The following is a 20,342-nucleotide window of genomic DNA, read 5'->3' on the forward strand; positions in this document are numbered from 1 at the left end:
TGTGTGTGTGTGTGTGTGTTCATGGTAACTCAGATGTGCATGAGTGCTGGCTGGCTGTACATGAGGAGGAATTGATGTTTCTGGTGGTTGTAAATTTGGAAGTGGTTCCACCTTGAAAACCCATGCACACAGCTGTGACAGGATTACAAAAAGCAAGAGATATCATCACCACACACATCTTACACAGATTTTCACCATAGTGAGTTTCACCATAACTGACGGAAGGAACATGATGAAAGAGCAGGACAGAGAAGGAGAAAGCAGAGCAACACTTTGAGTAAACTGTTTATTGTAGTGTCTTTCCTTAGCCACTAGAGGGAGCTGAAGACTGTTGAATCAGAGCCAATAAAAGGTCATACATTTTCCCTCAGGAATGTATTACTTATGCCTACGATGATGAGTCCTAAACTTTTCCGGGCTTACTGGATTCCTGGAGCTTGCAGGGAGGTTGTGTAGTGTGTTTGTGTGTTTTGTCTTGGCCTCTGAGTAGCATTTCTCCAGGTGCTTAGCTAAAACTTGTAACCCCCGCTAGAGTGCGGAGGTCAGGGAGCAGGAATGCCTACAGTGGATGCTTCTCCACTGCATGCTGCTGTAAATGGCATCTCCCCATGAGTCTGTTCACACTTCTGCACACACACATACCTGTACACACAAGCAGACAGACGCTGTCTTTTTGTTCCAGTTGATGCAGCTGGTTGTTGCTAATTGGCTGACGGGCTGACATGACTGATTAATGACTGATATCAGAGCTTTTGATTTTAAGCATTACAAGACCTTTGCCACACTAATCCCTTATGTAATGCATAATATATTACCCTGCAGACCCGCCAGCCAGCTACCCATGTTATAATACCCAAGTATTGCTTCACAACCGCATGTCATCAACCGCATAAGCACCAATTATTACCACATCTAAATCAGAGCTGAACCATTAATCAAAAATATTGATATTAGGCCAAGATCACAATCTATATCGCAGGATCTGCATTTTTTTGATTACAAGTAAAATGTGTAACAAACACCATCACAAATGAAGCATTGTGGTGTTACAGACATGTCACAACCTACAAAAAACTGAACATGCTTGTTTGAGAAAGACCCCAGCAAATACCAGTCAGCATTTTTAAAATATTTTTTTTGTGAAAATGATTGATGATGAATAACTCTTGTCAAAATCACAGTATTTTTTTATGACCTTAGCGTGATTTTAAAATGATTCAGATAAGGTAAATCAGATAAAGTTAATCTGTGTCAAGAATATCATTTGCATCGCTGTGGTTATCAACATTAACCAAACTATATGAATCACAGCATTTTTTGGTTGTTTGTTTTTTGATTTGTTCTTGCTTTCTTTGAGCTGTTTCTCATATCTGTGGTCTTTTAAGGCACCATTGTCAGGAGAAGCTGCCCAGTGCACCCACAGTCTCCTAATACTGATCACTGAGCAGCTTCACTTGAGACATCAGGAGTCAAGATCTTTGCACATAAGGTCATCTCAGTTGTGGCTAATGAGGAACAAAAGAGCATTTTACCCATCTGCTGTCATCATCCCTTTATCAAGAAAATCTAGAGTAAAAAAAAATGTAAATGTTATGAATCAAAACTTGTTCTCATAGCCCAGAAAGTATGAAATATTATGTGGACAGAAGAAGAGCAAAGGACGTTCTAATATGTGTTTCTGTTCCCCAGTCTTTTATGTCCTGTGTGATTTAATCTTCTCTTAATCCCCCCTTTGATGTGTGACTATGCCCTTCAGATTTTTACCTGCAAAGTTGATGCGCTACAGTTAGAAATTCAGAATATAACAAAGGCTGCATTTCTAGGCATGGCGCGTAATAGCTACCGTTTACCATCTCCACCATTCTCTTTTCAGCTGTGAATTTTGCCAGCTTCTTTATCGTATCTTAACACTGAAGAGTAATTTCACTGCAGAAAAAAAAAATCAGCGTCTGAGTGACATGTTAATGGATTCATGTTAGTGCTACAGACTCTCAGACAAGAGTTCAATTACAGTCAGATCAAAGATACATGACAACAAAGAGATGAATGCGATAAATAAGAAATGTGTTTTTCTGTATTAATATTCCAGTAAGTGATGAGAATCCAGATCTTATCAGTGTGAAAATAGCAGACTGAACTCTGTGTTTTCATTATCTGTCCTTTTATTGCATCCTCCCTGCATGCATTTATGTATTATTCATGATGACTGGAGATTTAGCAGAGATCCCATTTTTGGCAAACAGCATGCTAATTGTTTTTTTTATCCACTGTATTTCTAATTTCAGATTTTCATATGTTTTGTCCTAATGAGGTCATAATTTATTTGAATAGAGAGTATACCTGCATGCTCTATTCGCGTTTGAGCAGTAGAGGGCAGTGTGTGAATGTGGGTGGGCGATACGTCAGGACCGACTGTCTGGCCACGCTTTGGGCATGTGTGTATCTGAGTGTACAGCATGTGTCAGAAGCATATAAATAGGTCAGATTTCTGTGGGTGTCTGTGCCTACCTACAAACAGTGTATCAGTATGCTACCCATGCACAACCTGGGCTCTGTGTGAAATAGGTTTTTCATGAGCCCTTGTATGAGCTACCCTTGTGATGATGCAGACGATTAAGCTGGATATGGGGTGCAAAGATTGTACTGCTGTTATCGCCATAAAGATGTAAAAATATGTAATTTAATCACGGTCAACTCTCAACCACGCCGTCACTCTCTATGTGTCTCTCTTTGCAAGGCTCGGTGTTCTGTCTGCAGAGAAAGCTGGTTGCCCCCGACAACAGTTGCTAGGAGACCGTTCTAGAGTGACGTCATGGCATCAGGCATGCTCGCACCGTGGCACAGGATGAATAAAACCGATTCACTTCTCTTCTGAGCACACGTGCATTCAAATAGGTCAAATGTTTTATAGAACTGATTTCAGCACATCAGCGCTCACATGAAGCATGTGGTTGGTACAAAGTGTTTTCATATGCTGTGTTGTTGCTTTCTCATCTGCTGTGAGATGTGTTCTTGCAGGAGAAATAATAATAATGGTTATGTTTTTGTCGAATCTGTCTAAAATAACATATTTCTAATCAGTGTCACCACAAAGGCCACTTCTTTAGTGGATAAAAGTTAGGGAAATTAAATTGATTAAATATTCACTCTTTATCTTCCACTTTTATTCTCCCTTGCCCACTCTCTCTCTCTCTCTCTCAATCCCTTATGTCCTTCTCCTGCAAATCCCCGCTCACGTTACCCTCTACCATCCATCTCTCTCCCCCTCTAATTCTCCGTCTCTCTGCAGTAGTGAGATAAGATGTTCCTCCCTCTGAGCTGTGGTGAGGTGTGAGAGAAGAGGGGCCTTCCCTCTCTGCCTTTAACTACCTCCAGGACTGCAGGCCAATGAGTGCAGCCACACATGGCAAATGTATAGTTGTGCATATTGGTGGAGGACATTTTCTGTGTGTGTGTGTTTCTGTCTGTCTGTGTCTGTGTGCATGAGCGTATCAATGTGCATGTGCAGCATGTTTCCTGGGATTGCTGTTTAATGAACTTTAGATTGGATGTCAGACAAATTCCCTCTGGCAACAATCAGCCCAGCTCTCTCAAACATGGCCAGGACCCTTGGCTGAGGGAATGGGCTAAAGTAGTTTCACACTCCAATATATCATAGTAAATCTCAGCCTTGGCCATGAGTCAGACACCAAACAGCAGTATATTGCGCTCAAATCTTGCTGTAAGCTCCTGGAGCAGGGACGAACCCCTCTCGGTCTTTAGATGTTCAGTATGTGTGTGAGTTTTTAAGATATCGCAGACTATCACTGCTGGAGTAATTCCTGGATTAACCCATCAACTGTGCAGCAGTTTACCTCAAGTCTCCACAAGGAATGAGGATTTTAAATATTTAATGATGATAATGTGCTTAATAGATTTAGACAGTAATTAACGCTCTTCTTGGCTTACTACTTTAATCCCACAGATATATACCACCTAGATCTGTCAATATTAATTTAACAGATTGCTCTTTTTTCTCTGTAAATGGTTTAATCTGAATGCTGAAATAAAAGGCATTCAGATTAGCATTCAGATTTTTTTGAAAAAAAAAAATCACACTGCCAAAGAAAACAAACTGTGAATTACTTTTCCATTCCAAGACAATGAATGAGTCTGCGACTGTGTAAAACCTGCAACAGCAGATTCTAGTGTATCTCATTTTCCATCAGACCACCCACAGTATTGACAGTGATTGTTAACAGGCACACATCTTGTCTCTCCAGCTCCCTCCTGAGTCGATGCTATTGGTCGGCGTAGAGAAGTCCCTGTATGAGAGTCAGCAGCAGTTCCCTCTCTAGTGGCATTGATTTAGCTGTAATGCTGTGACAGGGTTGCACATTGACTTATTGGTCTCTCTGTTCCCAGCCAGACACCAGGGCACACACATGAATATGACTTCTCCTTTGTTCTTCATGTCTTTCTGTCTCTTTCTCTCTGTTATGCTCTGCCACGGGGCTGTCAACATCCTTTTGTTCTATTGGGTCACCTGGGTTGTTGAGCCAGGTAAGTTTTGACACAGTCTTGTTTTAAAACACACACACAAACACAAGCAGATATTCTCTGGATGAAATTCCACCGTTGCATATCAAAAAACAAACTAAATAAACTAACTAAACAAATGGTGTCTGGCAAAATAAGCAGCGGAGTATTGGAACGGCCACAATGGCAGATGGGACAACAGATTAAAAGACAAAACGACATCAGGTTGAAGCACAGAATTGGAGCGGTTCTAAAGGAAAGAAGCAAACCTCTAATGCTCCTGTTCTTGCTGTGATGTAGTTTAATTGATAATCATTGCAATTAATTCCTTTGTTTCCCCATGAAGTTACAGTCTGTTTAGCAGCGGCTAATTAACTCAGCCCATTGGACGTCTGCTTTTTGTGGTCTAATTGCAGCTCTCGGTAGAAACACAAACAGCCAGAGAAAATTACACACCATTTTCACATTTGTCCGTGATGCGGCTCTCGCATATTCGCTCAGTGCAAATGCTGTTGTTGATACTGTATGATTTGCATCTGGCTGCGTGAACAAGAAGGTATTGTCACGAGAATTAAGTGATTCAGTTCATGGAAATCAGAAAGATAAAGAAAAGAAGAACCACAAAGCATTAGAGAGCTAAATGAACACACTCTGACCAAGATGTTGTCAGTTCACATCTGCATGATGGGAGGGCTCATAAGGGCATTCATTTTGGGGTCCAGCTGGGGCAACACAGACAGGAGTGAGTAGAGGAGAATGGGAGACGGGGGGATGGAGAGACAGTGGGGGTGGGTTTAAGGGTAATGTGCAGTATATTGCAGTGTGCACTGCACTGTGCAGTATTGTCCTGTGATTGTAATGGTTATCACCCCCTATATCCCATCCACCCATTCTCTACTTTATGTATGGCTATGTGTAGGTTTAATAGTGGCTAGGAAGGGATGGGGGCAGGGTGGAGATGTTTGTATGTGTGTGTGTGTGTGTGTGTGTGTGTGTGTGGGTTTTCACTGACAGGTTAACATTCACTGTCAGCAGTAATGCGTGATGGTGATATATGGGGCTGTATGTCATTGTGGCTTGCCAGACGCATACACATCCAGACTGGATAAAAAACATTTTCAGCTTTGTTTCATTCCAAAACAACTACCGATATTAAAAAATAAATTACAATTAAATAAAATAAATAGTTCTGCCTAAAAAGCTCATCTTTCTCATAAAACAGACATAGAGCCAAGCTGAAGCAGGCAATATATTTTCAGCCAACATTAGCAAAAGAGAGTGCAACCTAAATACAAAATGCATCAAATGAAGCTAAAAAAAAAAAAAGAAAAGGCATTCTGGGAATTGTGGGGGGAAAAGGTGCTCTGTGTTTATTTATGAGTCTACATTTAGAAGACTACCTTGGATCTACCACTGCTCCGAGGTCAGAGGTCAGCTGAATAATGAGAGTTGAGCTCTTCCTGCTGCCTCCCTATAGAGACCTCTCCAGCACTTATCCAATTTTTACATCATCAGTAAGTGTGAGTTAGAGAATTAGGGCTTGATGAAGTGTGCGCTTGTGTGTGTTTATTCATCTGTGTCTGTTTAGTGTCCTTGATATGTGTGTGAGTGTGTTTGCTGTGATACAATCATATGGTCTGATGGCAATGTTCTGTGTGAAGTGGTAAATTGTCTGATGTGAAGCGGACCAAGGAATGTTCTCCCATGGGAAATCTCCTGTTTAAATATGCTTTATAAATGAAATACATGACTATGAACCCTGTTCACTGAGGTTCATTTTAATTAGATGTTAATTACCTTAGTGATTATGAATATTGCATCAGATTTCACCTTGTAAGGCCAGAACTTTTTGAACAGGGTTTTTGTTCAAAGCGTGAATAAAATGTATATGCTTATGTTTGTGACCAGGCAATCCAATTAAGATCAAAATGCCAAGTGCCCATGTCAAGCTGTAAAGGAAATAAAATCATATGTGTGTAATGTTCTGTTAATTTTCAGGACACTGTGTTTCTGATAAAACATCAATTTGACACTACTTTTGTTGCATTAGCACACACATACTTATACATAGGGCCACAGTGGCCGTGCCAACTGCAGTTTGAATGTTATTGATCTCATCCACACATTGTTGAGGCGTCTGTGTTGTCCGGGCCTGCCTGCGATCGATACTGGTATGTGACAGCAGGTTCCACTCTATCTGCTCTTTCATTGCTGCTACGGTTATGTGGCGATGTAATGGTCACCATACGTTTTCAGCTTGGCTGCACCAATCAATCAGCAGGCCGTTGACCACCAGTGGTGGGGATTTAAATGTTTGTCAAGACGCAAATTTTAACAGGCAAATGATCATCAGACTCATTTGAGTATTATGGAAGAGAGAAAGTGATGTTTTTCCCTGCCTGAATGCGATCTTACTAAGCGTAGCAAATGGATTCTTGTAAATGCCCAGTGAAACCACTTGTTTAGAAATTGATTATGAGAACCTTTTTTTTTTATAGTTAGTTACGTAGTGAGTTCATATGCAAAGGTCATTACTCTTAGTGACAGTGTAGGAGTTGTGTGCACACATTTTCCTTTTTGCACTCTTTTCTGTTTTTCTGTGAGCTGCCACGATAAGTGAATTTCCCCACTGTGGGATCAATAAAGTTCATCTTATCTTATCTTAAAGTATTGTGGTCCATACCATGATAAGAATGTGTTAAACTGCGCACGAAAGCTAATGAGGGATCTTCGAAAGTAATGTCTGCCGTGGTTAATTAAATGCTATTTTGTCTTATCTGGGTCAATACAGAGAAACCAGGCTAAAAATAATTGAGAAAGAAAGGGAGAGAGAGAAAGTGGGAGAAAGAGACGCAATGTCATGCCGTCATTCCAGGCATTGATGCTTGTTGCGGTTGACTGTACCGCCGGTGTCTTCTCACTACACAGCTGGATCAAACTGCTGCAGCTGAGGAAGGCAGCGGGCACAGGAATGCAACGATTTTATTTATTCATTCTAGTTTGTAATGGTCTCCCTGCTTCTCTGCTTCTCTACCCTAATGGACACATTGTTGTCATGACAACGACAAGATGCAGCTCAGAGCAGAGGTGATGATTTGTCCCTGTTTTTGTCCATTTGAAAGGAGGAACATTAGCACACACTTAAGTGCGCGCACACACACACACGCTCTCAGCTATCAGCCTGAATTTAGCGGGCAGATCTGTTGCATATAACAAGCCAGAAACATTCAGTGAACCAGAAGGCAGTGGCATCAAACTGCTGTTACAACAGCCTGTAATATGGCAGATGACCTGTTATATGTTATGACTACATTCAGTAGGTTAGGGTGCAGCTGTAGCCGTGTGAACCTGGGTATGTGCAGAAAGGAGGGATACAATTTGTGTGAGTGTGTGTGTGTGTTTGAGAGGGTGACTCATGCCTTGTCTATTAAGAGAATACAGGGTGATCATGTTGCTAGGCAGTTAAGAGCCGCTATTGTCTGTAGGGACAATAGTGGCCCCAAGAGTGCCCTGTCTTCTCTTTCTCTGTGTCTCTTTTGCTTTCTTTCTCCATCTCTTTCACACACACCCACGCACGCACACTATAAATGTACATTTTGTCTGACCCCCCCACCACACACACACAAACACACTTTCCGGCTTGGGGCTTGGGCGGGAACAAGGAGTTGACGGTGAGCAGGAGGACCAAAAAAGAAAAGCATTGTGGGAAGCTGAGAAGGTGAGAAGGGGCAGAGGGAGAGGGAGAGGAGAGTGTGAGCAGAGGGAGAGCACTAGCAGGAGAGCTGTACCATGAAAAGAAAAAAAAAGACCTGCAATCATTTGCCACATTCAAGGGAACAAATGTAGCTGGAGGCAGTGAGGGAGAGTGAGAGAGAAGGGGACAGGCAGAGAGAGAGAGAGAGAGGAGGGAGAACGAGAAGCCAAGGAGACAGAGAGATAGAGACAGCTTCCATGGACATTGCACATTAGTACCACAGTGCTTTGCAGGGGAAGATCACACACCAACTGACAGGTCGGCGAAAGGAGAATAAGCGCTGGGAGTTTGGCACTGCCCTCTCTCCTCCTGCTCCTCACTGTGTGTGTGTGTGTTTGTGTGTTTCTGCTGCACACACACTCACACACACAGACTTTCTCTGTGCGCCTGTCAGTGAGTGCGCTGGGCTCTCTCTGGGTGGGTAGGGAGCTGCGTTGTAGAGATGTTCACTCTGAGGATGAGACAGCGTTTCTAACAGGATCTATTTGCGCACTGGAATAATACACTGACACAGCTGAGGGGAGCCGAGCCCACCGGAACGAACCGAATCAGCCATGGAGGGACTGCTGTCTCCAATGAGGACGCGGGTAGGTTACCATGTGGGATTGCAGAGCATCCCAACTACTGTCTCCTCCACAGGAATCCATCAGCACTAGAATGAAGGGAGATAGCATGTCTTGCAAGCTGCTGAGCTGCTAAAATGAATAAGTCTGTGTTCCCAGTAGAAAAAAAAAAATATTTAAGCATTGCAGAAAAGTGAAACATAGTTTAAGTTGGCATGCTATGTGTGTGTGCATGTGTCCATAAGCATTTGTATGTGTCCCTGCACAGATTAACAAGGGGTTGCTTTGAAAGAATGACTCAGTGTTTCGGAGTGGTGCCTATCTCCCTTCAGTACAAACCACTGGCCTCTTGATTTAGGGTAGAGAAAGAAGGATGTGCAAGGAAGGAACTGGCTTCAGTTTGTGCATTTAATTGGGTGAATATCTGAAAGTAGCAATTCACCATTGTTCTTGTTACACATGACCTTCTGTGTTGGACAGTAATGTCTCTGTCCAGCATGGGAGCTTTTAGGTTGTTTTCTCAAAGTACTCTGTGCTCAGAGCTTCTTATCTGACAGTGGATTTCTGCCATACAGAAAGGGTTAATGAAACAAGTTTATGTGTGTGCACCTGTGTTAGAGAGTGTGTGTTACTATCGGAGCACATTAGGTTATTCTTCTGTACCTGCATGTGGCATTCAGCACAGTTGTGTGGATGGTATTGGACTCTGAGAGGTGTCTCCTTCTCGGTTGAGAATTTAGATGAAAACCCGTTGGTTCCAGCCAGGATTTTATGTTTAAGATATATTGTAGTGAGAGTTATCGAAGCACTGTAATAAAGAAGCCGTGATTATGCTATTAATATTTATGAACACATGATTGTATTTTTGGATTTGGAGGAGAGTGATTTTCAGTTCCTTACAGTTCCAGCCACATACAGATATTACGTTACTTAACATCAGATGAAGTGTGAACTATAAATCCAATTTTATGTCACAGAGAAAATATATTCTTCTCTTCCATATGCCTTCATTCCCTTCCGTCTGCTTTTTCCAAAAAGGACCAGGATGATTTAGCAACCTGACCCCTCTCTCTTATGTGCTGCACCCTGCCTTCCCGCTCCTTGTTTTATCACCACTGGTACAGACTCTCCATGCAAAAATAAATTCTTGATGCATCCACCAACTATACATTTATAAATTTGCATATATTTTTAAGGTATGTTTGATCATATTTCAACATATAGGATTAACTCAAAACCACATAGTGACTCCCATGCAATCCTCAACCGGTGAGGAAGCTGAAGGGGTTAAGCCACTGGGATGACCTGATGATGCTGTCACACACGAGTGGCCTCATCTGCTCACCTCTCCTCCCTCACCTTAACCACTCGCCCTTCTTCTTCTTCTCTTCGTTTCACTGTGGTTTTGGCCCCTTTTTTCCTTTTCCTCGAATTCATGACACACTCCTTTTTGCGTTTAAGCCAAGAGTGTGTCTGTCTCCTTTTTGCATCACTGTCCCGTTTGTCTGCCCACCTGCCTGTCTGTCTGGCTGCCCCTTGCTGTTTCTTTGGCAGTTCACATGAGCGCTGTAATTGGTATTTGCAGATTGGCCCATGATATAATCCAAAGAGGAGTGGTAGCGGGCTGTTTGGTGATAGATTTGGCTTCAAAGATATGGCAGCGAATCAAGCCTGCTATATCTGTGCGGTCTGCCATCCTGGCCAGATTTGCTAAAGAGCTGTGGGAATCACTTTCAATGACTAAATGACTTTTGCATTTATCTTCATCAACCACATTGAGCTTCACATGCCCCACAGTCAATCTGTGTATCTCACTTTTGGCATCAAAGTCACTTCAAATGAATGAGTCACAGCATAAAGAGGCAGTGCAGGAGATTCTCAAAGTTTACACTGCATAATCTCTCTTTAATGTGCTTCTTCCCACCCTTAGAGATAAATGAGGGTGAGAAATTGAATGAAAACAGCAACATTGATTTGTGATTTTTTTTTAAGCCAATCTTTCAGTTGTAAATAGAAGCAGAGGGGAACAAACCCCCTTATATGCAAAATGTTAGTCTTTTCGCAGTAGATGAAAACAATGTCAGGGTCTTATTGGTGGTGAAATAGTGTGTACTCACAGTCAAAGAGCGCAACAGCATCTCTAGAAAATCAGACAAAAATCACCTTATGTTACAGTGTATTATGCCTTCATACTTATACTTAATATAAAACCAAAACCCAACACAGTACTTTTCCACTTTTCAAAAGACAAAAGAATCTGTTTCTTCTTGTCTTTGCAGGGCCTCTCAGTCTTGCTTCAGGGATACAGAATAGGTGACCTCAACCTCAAGATAACAGACAGGGAATAGCAATAGCCTGTAAAGCCTGCACAACTCCAAATCCCCAGCTCTCTAAAATGAGAAAATAGTGCTGAGATGGCTGTGGAGGCTATCTAGTGGACTTAGAAAGTGTTGTACTCATATCTCCTCAAAGCTCCCTCTACCTCACTCCAGCATGCTTTGTTTTTCTTTCTTTTTCCTGCTCTTTGTATCACTCTTCCTCTCTGTTTCTTTATTTAGGATGACAGTAATGGGCGGTGAAGCAGGAAAATGAAATAAAATAAGCATCAGTGAGCTGTGTGTCCATGTTGCCTTTGTGTAGTTACATACAACGGAAAAGCAGGTCAACACAAATACACTTAGCTTGCAGAATACATCGAGCAAAGCAATCCTGAGGGAAGCTGAAAGGAGAAGCCAATTTGTTATCTTGAGTGTCCATAAACTTTGCTCACGCACGTCCTTCATTATTGCATACTCTCTCTTTATGCCTTTTTAACATGATGTTATAGTTTAGCAGTTACTTGAGTTAGGACATCACTGATTCACATACACATCATTGCACACAATTTCCACATCTCTGCTCTGCTTAACTGTGCACATTATCTACTTGTTATCTTTTTATGGCAGAGAGGAACAGTAAGACATACTCACAGAATCTAAAAGAAAAAGATCAGTTTCCCCATTGGTATCCCCAGTTATATTTAATATTTGCATATAGGTCAGTAGAACAAGGAGCTCAAGCTCTATAAAAATCTTCCTCTCAAGAACACGTGCTGTTAAATGGCACACAAAAACAAACAAGAGAGACAGTGCATGTGTATCATCAGCTCTCCAGTCAGCTCGTCCTGTGTTAGTGGATCAATAGGGAGTAGTTATCAAGAGATTAACCCTGTCAGTGCTCCATCAGTCTAATCAGAGACTCCTCTCCTCTACCTCTCTCCTTCACTTCATCACTCTCTCACTCCTGACGTTTATCTGCTGGCTCGATCTCTTTTTTCGGCACAGTGTCGCTGCCTGTCTCATCTCTAGCCTCTTTCCTCTTCGGGTCAGGCATGTGTGTGTGTGTGTGTGTGTGTGTATGTCCATCTGCCCACAACAGATGGAACCATTACAGAAATGGCTGAGGGCTTGGACATACATGCACGCTCACACAGAAACACATATTTATTTTATTAAGAAATGGCCATTTCACACACACACACACACACACACACACACTTGCTTTAGCTCCACTTTATTACATCCACACACAAACTGCCACAAATGCAGCACATTGACATCAGCCTGACTCATCGTTCTCCCTACTCCTGAAATCCCTGTAAGCCCTTGGTACCACATGTTTCTTTTGCCCCCGCTGCACCCCGTCTTTCCTACCTTCCCCCCACCATTCATCCACCTGGTTCATTAGAACAGGCGGCTGTCAGGATGGTTAAGGTCAGGGTGGCACAGAGGAAAGGACGAAACGGCCAAAAGGGAAGTGACTGGACCTACATCCCTGAAGCCGGCTGCCTCGCTTAGATGAAAATAATTAGAAGAGAAAGGCAGGGCTATTGGGATTCAGATATGCGGTGCAAGGTGGGACTGCCTTTGGCAACCCACTCAAACACTCACACACACATGCACACACACACACACACACACAAGTTCAATGCACAGCAGGTTGGCTGGCAGCATTTAAAGGCCAAAGTAAACAGCAAAGGGGGGATGTCTGGTGGCTGGAACCACATGGGGCACAACATGCAAACAAACACACATGCTTAGACACATGCACACGCGCGCACACACGCCTGCATGCTCATTGGATGTAGAGCTCCATCTCCCAGCTGTCATCTCAGCCTACCAAGTGTCTCTGCATTGTGTAGTCTCTATTAGGGACAGTGCAACAATAGATTTGTTGATCCATTTCAGATTTTGTTCTGACATACCAAGATTTATATAAAGTAAAAATAAATATAACCATTCCATTTTGGAAGAAAGCATGTTTTTTTTTTTTGGAGGGGGGGGGGGTATGTATCTTTGTATTTAAGCCATGTTTTTCTAGCTGTATTTAGTTGCTATTAGCTTCTGACATCTTCAGACAGTTCAAGGAAAATGCTAACATAAAATGTAACATGCTGAACATAAAAGGCTCACATATCCACAGAAATCTTTGCATGGCTTTGCTGTGTAAGATGAGATCAGTGGGGTGTCATGTAGAGAGATCCTCCCACAGTTCCCTGTTTGAAGCTTTTTCTCTCTGCTGCACATCTCCACTTTCCCTGTTGGACAGTGTGGCACTGCATGCCTACCATGCACCATCTCTGATCGTGTGTGTGTGTGTGTGTGTGTGTGTGAATCTGCCCTGCTGTGTCAAGCATGTCAAATGTGCTCTTGTCCCCTTGAAGAGGCCCGAAAGATGAGATCAATCAGAGTGCAATTGAGCGACCAGAGAAGCAAACCAGTGATGCACTTAATGTTAGGTGTTGTCATGGAAACACAGGGTGCAGATTTTCCTCTTCATTGGCTGTCATCAGTCTGCAGGCATTTTTAAAATTATTTCCAAGACAGGCAAGTGAAAGATGGGAGGGGAAATTAGTCAAGTGTCCACAAAGATAGTAGAAGACACGGTGAAACATTGAAATTTTATAATGAGAAATTCACTGGAACACCATACTTCAATTAAACGCATTTGTGTTCATGTGCTGGTGTTAAAATCAGGCACTTTAGATTAAAGAGCCTCAAGCAGTCCTCTTATGTATATTGACTCTACCTGTGTAATTGCCTACAATGGGTAGTCTCATGAGACCTTTCCCTGTACTGCTTTTAGCCTTCAGAGAATCAGAATGGCAATTACACTTTCCTATATTGGAATGTAATCACAAGCATGGCACACACACACACACACACACACACACACACACACACACACACACATTGATGAACGAGCATAAGATTAGTAGTGTCACCCCTGCAACAAAGGGTGACCCTACTCAGAACAGGTATCATACATCACCCTATCAGTAGATCAGTAGATAGCACAATTTTACGCAAATTCACACTCTCACAGGAAATAGCAGTTTCTGTCTCCCCCTCAACCCATTACCCTATTATTATCTTCTTTCCTCCAGTCACACACACTTCAACATTTTTCACCTCCGTGCCACCAGAGACCTGTTTCTAGCCCATTTCTCCTCCCTTTAAAGCCACCCTACCTCCATCTCTATACATCATCCCCTGGGCTGTGAACTGTGACCTCAGCATGAGCAGAGAGGAAGCTGGCAGCAGTCAGCAGCAGGACTCATCAAATCTGATTGGCTGACCAAGAACTGGACCGGTGTCAACGTTGTCCTAAGGGCAACTAGAGAGAGAGAGAATGAGAGAGGTGTGTTGTTGTAGAGAAGAGAGAGGCAAAAGAACAGCATGTATTGTGGAACCTAATTTTCAAGGTGCTAAGTACATCAATGCAGGGAGAGAAACACAGCATAAAACAACCCAGCATTTAATACTCGCAGCAGCAACTGTTGTAACATTGTTCCATCTCTGACATATTCACATGCACTGAGGGATTCTGGCTCTATTACAATTACACATGCAGCCCGAAGCACCAAATAGTGTCGAAAATGACTACCCTCCACCTTCGCAAGGTATCACTTTCAGTCCCTGGCTGCGGTGTTTCTTGTTTCTGGCTTGGGTGCCCCTTTGAGCATAATTGACAGAGTCTCAAGCATTAGGCCACAAAGGATCATATCTTTGTAACCGTATAGATAACTACTACTAGTTGGCTGAAGGGCCTATTTAAGGTGGATCATTTGGATTGCCACATGTTTCTGCCTCCTGGGGAACTCCTGGCAGATGATAAGAAGCAACTTATGAGTCCAGTCCTCGGGCCAACAGTGGGAGCTGTTACTGTAGCAACAAAAACTGCAGTGCAGAGGGAATTGGCCTTTCCAACAGTGTGAGAAAAACAGTAGAACAGGAAAGGTAAAAAAAAAATTACAAATGCTGCCATTTTGTTTCAAACTGATTTAGACCTTCAAAATATTACATTTTTTGTTTTGTCAAGTAGAAGAGCGTTCCCTTTATTTTATGTTTGAATCATTTCAGTTTGAATAAGTGCAAATAGCGTGCACAGATCTTACATTTGCACTTTTATGCCCAGGTGCACTAATGTCTAATTCATGATTTTTGACTGCTCAAGGAGACAAAGACATTGAACACTTTTCCATACAAGCATACAGATGCATACACATTAAATGCATATCCACAAACACGCGCATGCACACTGGTCAATTTGCATGCTTCATAAGGTTTACATGCTCTCGACATATGGACCCATAAGCTGCCACCAGACAGCCTTATTGATGTATGCTTGTCAGCTCCCCAGCAGCAAGGTTAAGATGAGCTGGTCCAGAGGTGCATGAGGGATGGATGGATGGGAAAAGGGGAGTGACAGAATGGCGATTGTACCAGGATGAAGGAGGGCTAAATCTGTTCAGAGTGGCAAATGATGGGGGGGGTGTCAAGGGATGGGGGTTCTATAGAGCATGATTTTCAGTCCTTGATTTTCAAAAGCAGCAGTCCATGCCACCACAGGCAGTTTACCAATCCTATCCAGCTTTAGTGCTCTTATGCTCTTATTGGTGCTGCTCAGAGGGAAAACGCAGCATTGAGGAACATACTTTTAATAAATAGTCTAGGCTTTTTCAAAAATAGACCCACACTCAGGATTTGCTTCCAAAGAGTGTGCTTGTTTGATTGGGCGTTCATTTCCTGAGGCATATTTCAACTGGTGTTAGGAATCAGAACTTTGTTTTTCTGTGATTCAGAGCTTACCTTCTTTCTTGCTTCATGGCCAAGAAGTTTTTTCTTGCATCCTGCTTGTCAGTTTTTTCATTGTATCACCAATCCACTGCGCAATTGTTGCCAGATATCCTATTACCACCATTCTCCCATGTGTAGACAGCTGCCATTACGCTGAATTAAACCCAAATATGAAATCAAGGTTGCCAGATTGACGCTCATCCATCCTCCAAGGAATACTTACATCATCCTAAGTGTCTCGCTGACCCTCGATGCTCTCATTACTGCTTGTTAGAACAATTAAATGTGACGTGTGTCAGATTTATAACTCACCCCTGTGTGCGTGCACACACTTGTGTTTGTTTGACTCTGAACAGATGTGAGCATCTGGCATTGCAGTTAAGGCCATTAATATGTGTCTAGAGGTGTTTGTATGTGGATGTATTTGGTTTTCTGCAACAGCTGTTGTTATTTGCTGTGTTCTCTGTTTGTAAATGCAGCTCTGCAAGTTGTCTAGTATACTCGCTTTTAAATATACATTTGTATTTAGGAGCTGCAGATAGTCAATGTGGCTGTCTCTTTTCAACTGGGAAATTACTGGACTGTTTAAGACTGAAACAAAATGGAAGGAAAAGGAAGTTCCTGAAAACACACAAATAAAAAGAAGCTTTAATAATAAAGTATACCAACAACCTCTCAATGTTGTCCTACCAGTCCAGCAGTGCAGTTGGATGTTGGGTAATTATTATGTATACTGGTTTTGATTAGAAGCTGTTTCAAACTAATGACAACGTAGTTCTTGGTGATAGACACATTTGGGAGGGACTTATCGGTGTTGCAACCGTCCTGCTTTGTTTGTGTGTGAGCTTTCACCCACTGTACCTGTTTGTCAGCTCTAACCATCTGATTTTGCAATATGATGACATTTTATGAGACCATTGCTGCATCGCTGCACACATAATAAGGTGTCATTTGGCTTCCTTGGAAAACTTGACTACTTTAACGGCCTACTGTCTTTAAATTCCTCTAAATTCTCGCATGCTGTTTCTGTTACTTCATTCACCCCAAACTTCTGCCCAAAGCTGTGCTGTGTTTCACACTCTAACCACCAGAGTGCACTGTGTGATGGGATTCCCCTGGCCAAGCCCAAAGGCGTCCTTAAATCATGAGCCTCTGCACTGGACACAAAGTCCAGTTGTGGTTCATTGGCTGAAGAGGAGCAGGCCCAGTTTTAATGTCTATACTTCTCCCTTTAGCTCTTTCGGTAATTTGTAAGTTAGAACAATTTTTTCACAGCAGTAGGCAAGTATTGAGAAGGTCATCATTGGTGAAGAAAAACTCTTGGCATTGCTTAAGGTTCGCACCTATCAGAAGCAATCGGCCTCGTTGCCATGTCTTGTCTGATGTATGGAGCCAATAAGCAGAGACCTTCAGCTTTAATGAACAGCGATCTGCTGCTCTGCTGCCATGTGTGTGTGCTGGCCGTTTGGCCCCAGCAAACACACAGCTTTATTGGACAATTCTGCAGCTCCTCTCATCCGTCACCACAGCCCTCCCTGAGACACGAGGACTTGGAGGGGACCAGGTGGGAAAGTGCGTGCGTGCGTGCGTGCGTGCGTGCATGTGTGCGTGCGTGCGTGCGTGCATGAGGTGACTAGGGAACTGTTATGTGTATAATTAATGACCTCATCCCGCTCCTCCTGCTGTCCAAGAAGGAGACAATGTGGGGGAGAAAGACAAAGAGCACTGATAGCAAGTGAAATCAAGAGAGAGAAAATGACAAGAAGGAGAAAGAGACAAGCGTTAAGGGACAAAGAGAGGGAAGCATATGTTAAAGGCGGCACTTGATTAATAATTATGAGGTTTGTCAGTGACCGAGTGGCCGTCCCATTACCCCTGCTGTCCACTGGAGGGGCAATTACAAAGGACTTACCCCCCATCCTTGCTTCATTCTCCAATAAATCCTCCCTCTCTTCCACCAGTCCATCATTTTTCATGTACCCAGTCTTCAGCTCTTTCCTGCCTCCCTTCTCTGTCATAGCTTTAGCAGCTCATGTTTTATCCTTGGCAAATAAGGGAGATGAATGTAAATAAGTGGTAAATATCAAGGGACAAGACCTTGGCTTGGAAGGAAACCTGTGACTGATCAGGCCCTGCCTGTCCCTGCATATCTTATTTTTCTGACTGCTGTGGAGGTGAGGAGGTGTAACAAGGACAAAGGCAAGAGACGGGTGGGAGGTGACTGGTCTGTCTAGCAGGGGACTCCAGTGGAGACTGTGGCCCCAGGCAGTCAGTCTGGCCCCCTTCTGTCAGCACACTCCCTCTATAGTTTCTCCCTCCATACCATTCATTTCAGACATGAGGATTAAGTGTTTGGTCAATAGTTGCTGACCATCAGTACTTTAATTATCAAATGTAAAAGCACACCGACACAAACTGTACAGCCGTGATTCTATGTTTTATATACACAGTGATGAGAGGGATGTCCTGGAGAAATATCAGGAGGTGAAGATGCTCTCAAATTACATCTCTCTTGTCCCAAACCCCAAGGGCTCTGCTCTTCTCCACGTGTTAACAAAAGAAATCTGCACAAGTCATTTGGCCAGCTTTTGGCGTTGCTTTGCTTGGCAGAGGAGGAGGAGGAGGAGCTGGTGCACCTGTCAGAGGTGCGGGGCCCATCTGTACAGTAACAAGCAGCTTAGTCTCATGACTGCAGCAAGAGGTGGAGCTGACACAGTCTGGCTTGGGTTACTGCACTCCTGGGAGAAGGCATGCATGTGTGTTGTGGGTCATAGAACGAGTAAGTCACGTTGGCTCATTAGGAGAAGGAAGTGCAAACAGTCTGTACAGGTGCATTCCACATTAACTTTTCAGTTGTTTGTGAGCATACTTTGTTAGTTTGTAGTTTGCATGCCTGAGGGATCATAATGATTCATTGTCTGTAAAGATGGAGAGTTGTGTAGTTAGGAGGGGCTGAGAGGTTTACAAGGGTTATAAGCACAGCTGCATCCTGCATGTAGACAAATGGTTCTTACGCAGGAAGGAGGAATGAAAACTGTTTGGCTCAAGTATGAGGAAAACTTGCATTAGTTTACTGATTTCCAGTAGTAAGCCTCAGAACTGAACGGATTAGTTGATTAATCAGTTTGTCAATCAACAGAAAATTCATTGACAATTTTGATATTCACTGTTATGAAATTCACTTAAAAATGCATTCACTGATTGTAACAAATTCTCAAATGTGAGGATATACTGTTTTTTGTTTGGTTTGTTTATTTAATTAGGATTATAATTTGAACAAAACTAGACATTTCATGACAGATCATCTTGGTTCGTGGGATGGACATTCTACACTGTTTTCTGACCTTTTATAAACTAAACAGTCAACTGATTAATTTATGATGAACAGATTAATTGATAAAACAGATAATGAAAATAATTTTAATAATTTAATTCCTTGTCAGTCCATAAATAATTATTATGGACTTACATGGAATAGCATCTCTGGATCCTGCTCTTTGTAAATGATGCACTCTTAAATCTGAGGGCAAACAACCATTCATATCTCTAATAAATAATCAATTTATAAGACAGTGACCCATTACATTGTTGACATTATTTGAGCGCACAAACACACACACACACACACACACACACACACACACAGAGATTAAAATGTGTTAACCCATGTTTCCCCCTTTTCCCACTATTCTAGTATTTTCCCCTGGGAGTACAATCATGTATAACTCATTTTCCCTCATGATCCTGCCTGTAAAGATTAAATATGTAGCCGTATCATGAAACATTTAATGCTCTCGCTGCTGCAAATCAGATTCCTAATCGTTATGTAGACTTTGGGGATGAGAACTCACGTGCGTGTCTTGATCCTAAGTTGATGTGAGTGTGCTGTTTGCACGCTAGAGTAATTCATAAAAGCTGTGCAGACTCGCAGGCAGACAGGCATCCCTGCTTACCGGAGTGTTAATTGTTAAATCAGTGTTAGGGAAACATTGTTTTCTTACTCACTTAACAGTGTGGTGATGGGTACGTGGGTGTCTATCTGTGTCTATTTCTGTGCATGGTGTAGGCTGGGAAGCCTCCTCAGCACTGAGTAAAGTGGGCTAAGTTTACTGGGGCAGAAAATGCTGAAGCGTGACTCAATCCAGCGTCTTCATAAAACCAGCCTCTAAAATATGCCTCTGTCGCATTCTGTCTGCTCAGTGCCTCTCAGACAAACATTCACTTTCTAGTGAGAAGCTTTTATGTAGGACAGGGAAGACAGAAGTAAAGGCTCTGACCAACTTAGAAAAGGTGGACGGTGTGTGTACTTGTTTTACAAGGGCCTTTCTTGTCCCTATTCTGTTCATTTACTACTGCAGTTAGTCTGAGTATGAACGGGTCTGACAAAAA

The 20,342-nt window shown here is 42.6% G+C and overlaps 1 protein-coding gene across 1 annotated transcript in view; it reads left to right on the forward strand.

Annotated features, from left to right (window-relative positions):
* Positions 1-8,541: 8,541 nt before the first annotated feature.
* frmd4a (FERM domain containing 4A) overlaps positions 8,542-20,342 on the forward strand; it is an 80,749-nt gene continuing 68,948 nt past the window's right edge. The window contains exon 1 of the mRNA XM_046393689.1: positions 8,542-8,859. Coding sequence (XP_046249645.1) covers positions 8,827-8,859 — 33 coding nt within the window. The 5' untranslated portion in view covers positions 8,542-8,826. The remainder of the gene's footprint in view (positions 8,860-20,342) is intronic.

The sequence above is a fragment of the Scatophagus argus genome, chromosome 7, assembly GCF_020382885.2.
Source record: "Scatophagus argus isolate fScaArg1 chromosome 7, fScaArg1.pri, whole genome shotgun sequence".
NCBI classification, from domain to species: domain Eukaryota; kingdom Metazoa; phylum Chordata; class Actinopteri; family Scatophagidae; genus Scatophagus; species Scatophagus argus.